The sequence below is a fragment of the Phoenix dactylifera genome, chromosome 2 (assembly GCF_009389715.1).
Source record: "Phoenix dactylifera cultivar Barhee BC4 chromosome 2, palm_55x_up_171113_PBpolish2nd_filt_p, whole genome shotgun sequence".
Classification (NCBI taxonomy): Eukaryota; Viridiplantae; Streptophyta; class Magnoliopsida; order Arecales; family Arecaceae; genus Phoenix; species Phoenix dactylifera.
Window position 1 is genome coordinate 2,637,526 of NC_052393.1, and position 8,210 is coordinate 2,645,735.

General features: G+C 35.3%; 1 protein-coding gene across 1 annotated transcript; it reads left to right on the forward strand.

The window, feature by feature from the left end:
- The first annotated feature begins 1,216 nt into the window (after positions 1–1,216).
- LOC103715430 (54S ribosomal protein L19, mitochondrial) lies at positions 1,217–3,260 on the forward strand. Its single transcript, XM_008803041.3, has 2 exons — positions 1,217–1,501; positions 2,540–3,260. The coding sequence occupies exon 2, from the start codon at positions 2,559–2,561 to the stop codon at positions 3,021–3,023; it is 465 nt and encodes a 154-aa protein (XP_008801263.1). The 5' UTR covers positions 1,217–1,501; positions 2,540–2,558; the 3' UTR covers positions 3,024–3,260.
- The last annotated feature ends 4,950 nt before the right edge of the window (positions 3,261–8,210 follow it).

Below are 8,210 nucleotides of genomic sequence, written 5' to 3' on the forward strand. Positions count from 1 at the left end.
CTGAAGTTCAGCACACAATGGAGGCACATGCTGCACATACTGCGCCCATGCACAAGGTATCTGAACTCGCAGGAAGCAGCGGTTCAGGAGGACCATGGTGTTTTAATGCATGAGGCTCCAGACTACTGCATGATAAAAAGGTTAGATGTATGCAGTTTTACCTCAATATGTGAAGGAATTGTTTTCATATTTTAAACCTGTGATGCTAAGGTTACAGAGGAGCAACTCTACCCTTATCACTATGGTTCGATATATTGGCTCACAAAACACAGTAGCTTGAGAACATAGATGGGGTTTTGTTCAAACATATATCTGGTGTTAGCTTATTAAGCTGATAAAGTTCTTGGTAGCTAGACCAGGTGACCATGAATTGAATCTTACTTTCACTAGAGTTTGGAGAATTAGGGTATGTTTAAGGGTCGTCTCTCGTTGTAATAACCAACATTTGTGCCTGGAGATTTCCTAATTAACCATAGGTGATATGGAAGATGCAATGTCCGAGTTATAAACAACTAATAGAACGACATGAGGAACTCTAGTTGAGGTATGGTACTGGTTTCAGCCAGAGTTCAGCTTAGAGTTAAAGTTGGATTTTGTCATGCTTAAATTTACTTAATCCATTTGTAACAAGGATTAGAAATAACCCATTATTTTATATAGAACGTATGCAGCCTGCCAATATATTGATAGCTGCTTGATCTATTTCTTAGAATACCAAAACAAAATAAAACTAAGAAAAAGGATTTTAAGGTGGGAGTACAAAAAAAGCAGGAGAGAGAATTAAAACTGGAGATTCTTCTGGAGGTGAAAAGGTTATCACTTGAGAAAAATTGAAGAAAAACAAGATAAATCTTGAAAATGTTCTACATTCCACCTTTTTCAAATAATTGTTATTTATTCTCTAATCATGATTTTTTTGATAAATGAACCAAATTTTGACTAGCCTATTACCTACTATCACTAATCTTCTAGGAATGCAGGGCAAGATTTTCTTTTAAGGATTTACGTATCCAATATGATGATCCATTTGAGTTGGACAATGGACTTGAAGCCTAACCCATTTAAGTCTGATTGATTTTCATAACCCATACTTGATCCAATTTTGAAATCTTTATCCAAATCTATCTATTTTAGATAATTCATGATGAAACATTGCCGCCTTTAATTTGTTCTCCTTGGAAATAGTATTTCTCAATGATGTCACCACATTATGTTCTCCTTGCTATAACTATTTCTATTGTATTTAATTTGATGTTTACTTCTCAATGGGAGAAGCAAAAAAGAATATACCTTCCAAAATCAAGAATTTATTTATCAATATGTATAAATAATAAAAGAATAAATCACATTAGTGTTTCTCTAGGTCACTGTACCAAAACAATATAGATTTTACTGTGAAGGATTCGATAGCTTTCTTTCATAAGTCCGTATAGCAATTTCAAGCACCGACCGCTCCCTATTCGCCCTCGTCGCCGCCTGCTGCCGCTGTCATCCGGGACAGGTTAGCCTCTCTCTCTCTCTCTCTCTCTTCCAGCCCCGCCGCCGCTTGCTCGACCGGCCGGCCGACCGGAGCGTCGAGCCCCACTGCACCGTGGATTTGTACGCCCTCTTCCTCTCACTTTTCTCCGTTCTTCTGTGGTCTCGTCTTTGGCGTAATTGCTTGAAAAGGGAATAGGGAGCGGAGATATATGGACATGATTGAAAAGAGAACGCCTAACAAGTGTTTGAATAAATTACTGTGTTACTAAGTACCATTCTAAAAGCCTTAAATGGTAATTGTTTTTGAGAAAGAATGGTTGTGTATAGCGACGAATGGCTCAAGTGATCTAGGCTGATTTGTGGACCGTGCATTTTTTTTTTCTTTCTGCGGGGTGGTGATGTTTAGGTTTCGGGTTTTGGAAATATGGAAATTTACTCTCTTTTTTTAAAAAAAATCCTGGCCATGGAGTTCTTAACATCTTTTCCTATGCCTTTGTTTCTCGTGCATATTTTTACGATTCCACAGAATGATATTTCCCTTTCTCCTTTTAAATATTGTAGTCTTGGTAATATAATCCCTAATGTGGCAAATAATCAATATTTAGCAATCTTTACTGGATATTGTCATCATTTCTCTGATAGCTTCATTTTCAGATTTTTACAATTGAAATAATAATTTGCAATCTTCTTCAAAAGTTGTGTTCATGGTAATCTAACCCCTAATTGGGCAACTGGTTTTCAGTTATTACTCCCAGTTCCTCTTCTCGTAGTTTCTCCTCTACTTCCTATATTCCCTCGCTTGGACAGTAGATAAGGAGAGACGAGAAGAGAAACAGAGAAAACAAGTTTTCTTCCTACCCACTTTTTTTAACATCTCTGAAAGTGGAGAGTTTTGGAGACAAGAAAAACTCTCCTTTTCTTCATTTTTTCCAACTATATGTATCCGAACAGAACAGAGTCAAAATACAGGGCATATGTCTTAATTTTAGGTAATTATTGTTGTACATGTAGAGTAGTTTGGGAGCAATATGTGATATTTTAATGAATAACATGAATGCAGATTTTTCTTAGTTGTTAACATGGCAACATTGAAAGATGTGGTAGCCCGCCGGCCGATCACAGCCACTATTCGGCTTACTGTGCCAGCTGGGGGAGCACGGCCGGCCCCTCCAGTTGGGCCGGCTCTTGGTCAGTACCGGCTGAATCTGATGGCATTCTGCAAAGATTTCAATGCGAGGACTCAGAAGTACAAGCCTGACACGCCAATGGCTGTCACGATAACAGCCTATAAGGACAACACGTTCGAGTTCACTGTCAAGTCCCCCTCTGTCACCTGGTTTCTCAAGAAGGCTGCTGGGATTGAATCTGGTAGCAGCCGTCCGGGACACGTGGTGGTGTCATCCATCACGCTTCGCCACGTGTATGAGATTGCAAAGGTGAAGCAATCCGACCCATTCTGCCAGCACATGTCAATTGAGGCCATATGCAAGTCCATCATTGGTACAGCCAATTCCATGGGTATCCAAGTTGTTAAAGATCTTTGATTGTTGTTCTTATAAATCATCAGTCATTGTTATCTGGGTGGTCTAAGTAGTTACTCTTACCATCTGTGATAGATGAGTACTTTTTGTGTTCGTCATATGTGCTAAATGAAGACAAAGAAATGATTCATTGCCAACATCAAGCATTATTTTAGTGAGTCTTCCAAGCATTCTTTCCCTTTTGTAATAAGTTGTCTTTACCATTCCATTTATGCATAATATGTGGTCAGCTTCTCTGGAGTCGATCATTGCATCCTTTTAACGTTCAGTGTGAAATTTTAAGTTTTATTCAATCTGGAGTTTTTTTAATCAAAACCATTACTTGATATTAGATGCATTCATGTTCAGAAGGGAAATATGTGATTGATCTAATCAATATGCAAATATATGATGAAGCGATTGCTTGGTTTTAATCTTTAATGAGAAATTTCAGTTTTAGAATTTTTGAGGTTCAAATTATGGTTTGATGATAGATGCATGTATAATGATGCCAAAATGTAATTGGTAATTTTCATTTATATTGTCAAATAATATGTAGTGGATAAATAAGAAAACAGAAAATAATAATTGTAACGAAGGAGAAAACAGAAAAGGAGAAAAAAAAAAGGTGGCAAAATCTCAACTCCAACACTCTGTGATGTGTTTCTCAACTCATATCTTCCTCTGCAAGTTTGTCCCTAATTTTTAGAACCTCTCTTTAAATGTTTCCAACGTGGCTCCTAAAGCATATAATGTCATTTCATAGCTGCTATTGCAACTCTAGGATTGGTGCCCAATTTTGTGCATAGCTGAAGTCATCTCCATCACGGCTCATGTTATGAGTTTGGAGTAGAATATATTCTAGTTTCATTTATATATTCCTTGAGCCTTTTACAACAGGTGGATGACGGTAAACATTGACGAACTTCGATTTGTTGATTATAAATTGTTTCACTAACTCTAAAGGACTTCCCTGATAACAAATAGAAGTCCATTGAAGTTTGACAATGGTATCATATATATTCTTGTTGGGTACCAGTTTTTCTTTCTTTCGTTCCTATTTTTCCTTCATGTTTATTCTTAATAGGTGTTTTGGTCTCATATGAGAGTATAGTTTATTTGTCAATGTGTCGCATGATTGTAAGGAGGTTATCAGGTCTGACCTGCTAAACTATTGAACTTTTGTACGGTTAAGGCTTATGTTGCTGGGTTTGATCCTTGCATGTTGTATTAGAGTGTCAAATCTATTGCTGACGTCATCTTGTGTGTCATCATTCATTCAGGAGTTGCGAATCTTGCCTGGTGCTAGAAACACAGAGTTTTACGGTTACAACCTTGATTTTTTTGCCAAACCCTTCATTGAAGAGAGGGATTATTGGATTATAGTGTCAAGTTTTTTCAGTAACTCTGTTCTAACTTTGGCTCTATCTCATCCTTGTACAACTGTGAACTATGAAGGATATAAAAGGTATGGTTCCACCAACTGTATCTAATTTCCGTGCCACTTACATTCCCTATCGGTGATCCTATGCTCGTGTATCCAAGTGGAATTGCCTTTTTCTTTTTTCATCCAAACCCCTATTATCAATGATCAAGGGAAACTCTTATTATCAGTTGTGATGCATGAGAACAGAGAAGCAGCCTTCTTGCATCCTACATTATTTTGCCTATTTTGTAGGACATTGGTCTTGGTATGACATTTTATGTTGGGATCAAATAAGAAGATGCATTAGACTGATGCAGCATGACCATTGCTTCTTGCGGCCAATCTAGGTTTCTCATGAATAGCCTTTCCACATCTCTTGACAACGACCAGCTAGCAGCCTTTCTACATCTGACATTATAGGCCATTTTGGTGATGAGTAGCATGACCTTTATGTCGGATTCTGGAATAAAAGGCTGATCGATTGTCTTAACCTAGTCTTTGGGCCAACATTTTTGATTTTTCATAACCACGTGATGTTGGATGATAGCATTGAACTTTGTAAATGGTCTGGTTATATTCTCAAGGAGAATAATTGCTCAAGGAGACGAGATGATGGTCAATATTGCAGCTAGTTTATCATTGAATGATATTTGTTTCATAGGATCTGCATGATAGCTGATTAGGGAAGAAACTGAGGTAGTTGCATAATAGCTTTAACTGTGAAATACTGAAAGAAATAAATTGTTGAGTTTCAGAGATAGTCATCTTTGGAGAATGCGAATTGCTTGAGGAATATGGTAGCAATATCAAGACTCTGGAAAATGTTATGTTGACTTGAGCTTTCTTTACCATTCATTTGTTGTATTTCAGCACCATTAAGCCTGTCAAAGGACATGATGTACTTATAAATACATCAAGTCCTAGTTTCATGGTTGTCTTCATTAAGTAATACATCCAGCAATCAGTTTGTTGAACTACTGCCAGAATCCAATTAATGTGTAGTAGAACAGTCCTGTGGAGCAGTTATTGTAATTGGGTTCCAGTTTTTGGTGAGTTAGTATAATGCATTAGTCTACAAAGGGGGAACTAGAACAAGCCACCTACAATGTCTTGATTATTTTGACATCTTTTAATAGAACAAGTTGGAAGAATTTATAGCAGTGAGCAGATTCCCTGTTGTTCATGGTTTCTCTTTTAATCATCCACCTCTCTATCTAGTCTAGCATGTTTGTTGGACTAGCAAATTCAAAATACAATAGTTCACTACTTTCTGCACATACTACATTATAAACCATTATGTCATTTTTTATATAAGCATAATGTTCCAGTAAAAAAGTTGAAAGACAAGGTAGTATTTTCTCCAAGGGCTATAATTCTGAATCTGCTGAATGTTTCAGCACATTTTCTCACGTCTTCCGCCCGTATCCGACTTCTGTTTACAGATCATTACTTCAAAAAAAAACCTCATGCCATGGTAAAGTGGTCTTTAGAGGAAAAAAACTCTCAGTTTCTTCCCAACAAATAAAAATTTGTTTAGGACGTGACAAAACCAATCAAATGGACTGTATTGGCCAGATATGTACACAGAATGTTGTAGATATCAAAGCAAATTTGAAATATAACTGAGAATTCTTGATCTGTTTATGGGAGGACTTAACCTGCTAAACAGACAATTGTATGTTCTCCCTTCCTTTGCTCGAGTTCCTGGCAATAGGATAAGCAACATCATTAAATTATTTGTTTAGCTTAATCTACATTTAACTTTCTCTTGAATTGCGTTTATGAATTGCGTGTATCAGAATTTAACTATGTATTTCTTATGCATCATTCTTTTATTTTAGCTCTTCCAAATCCTGCTTTCAGCTACTTTATTGTCTCTACATTCTTTTTTCATATGTTATGTTTTAGCCATCACATTCCAAATCCTACATTCTTTTGTTTTATGCATCATTCCAAATCCTGAATTCCTCCCAAATCCTTGGATCCTCCCAAATTCAGGATCCTCTCAGCCGGGCATCGTAAAGTTGAATGTCCAGGGATCTCTCCACCATCATGATTCTGGAGTTGAATCTGTGGTTTGGAAAAGCTTCGAGAATTTTGATGTTACCAGGGGTTCTATCCCTCTGCAAAACATGTCAGCCTTGGCTTGTGGCGTGGTCTTCTGGTTCTTGAACCCACTCGAATTTGGATCCCAGGGGATTTTGTCATGGTTGTCTACTGGTGGAAAGAGACTGCATACTCTCAGCACCCTTACATCCACGATATTGCTGTGCCGTTTGGTTGGAGAGTTGCCAAGCTATTTCAATCACCCTTGCCTGTTGGGAACGAAATGAAGCTGCATACTTTTTGGCACATTTTGGTGACTCTAATAAATCTAGATGATTATGGACACAAGACTTCCCTCAAAGATTGGTTTTGTTAACAAAATTGGATTCTATGGGCACAATGACTCAAGGTTTTGACCATCCTTCTTCATAAAAAAAAAAAGAAAAAAGAAAAAAAAGAGAGCATGAATCAAGGTTCCTTCTCACATTGAGGCAGAAGCCAACTATCTAACTGATGTTTGGCTTCCAAACCTTCTGTCTCATTTCCTTTCTCTAACGACATTTTAGTAGATATACCTTCACGTCAAAAAAATGATTGAGAGAAAGATAGCAAGAAAATATTCCACGACAGGGAGGTATTTGTTGGGCTTTTGTTCCAAGCAAGCACAATTAATGATCATTTATCAGATGCTCCCTTTTCTTGAGTAAGCCTCTAAATCTTGTCATTTTTGTATTTAGAAGGGTGATTAAAAAAAAAGATACTATAAATTAATTTTTCCCACACCCACATATACACACATGTGTATGTTTATATGCATGTATATATGTATTGGTAAGAGAATTCTTCATATTTTTCATATGAAAGAAGAATTAAATCCTTCTATCAAATGGTCCAATGGTGGATTTACGTGAAGAAAAATAAATCCTTCTTTCATGCGAGTGATGCAACTATTGATAATTGGATCAAGTTTGATCAGTTATGGATAGGGTCGGATACGGAATAGATAAAAAGTTTGTAATCCTAAATCGACTTATTTATTAAATAGGTTAAAAAAATTGACATGAAATTGACTTTTTTTGTTTTCTTTGAGAAGCAACATGATCATTGTTTTAAATAGGTAATCTATCTCAAATTGTAATGGTTAAAATGAAGTTAAATAGGTTAAATAATTAAGGCTCCATTAATAATATAAATTATTAAACAGCTTTTGGTGAGCTTGAAAGTATTTTCTTGCACTGCAAAAGTACTTTTGGATGGTATATTAATATTTGGTAAAAAATTGAGAAGCTGTTTTAGCTTTGTTAAAAAACTAAAAATGTTTATTTGAAAAGAGCTCTATTTTAGAGCTTTTTTCCAAAAATGCTTTCTAACTAATATCGAAAAGCTATTTTGGTTTTAATTAATTTTTTTAATGACCAAAATGCCCACAAACAAATCTCATCATTATATCATATCATATCATATCATAATATATTATTATATTATAAATATAATAATATAATAATAAATTAATAAAATATTATTTTATATTATATTTTATTATTATATTATAAATATTATAATATAGTAATACATAATTATAATATAATATATTCTTATCTTATATTATAAGCATAATATAGCATATCATTGCAATCATAATATTATATAATAATAATAGTTATTTTATGAAAATATAATATATTATTATCATAATAATATTATAATATACTATTAATAATATAAGAGGATAATATATT

Bases quoted from the DNA above. Each gene is read 5' to 3' on its own strand.
- LOC103715430 (XM_008803041.3), top strand. From the start codon at position 2,559: ATGGCAACATTGAAAGATGTGGTAGCCCGCCGGCCGATCACAGCCACT.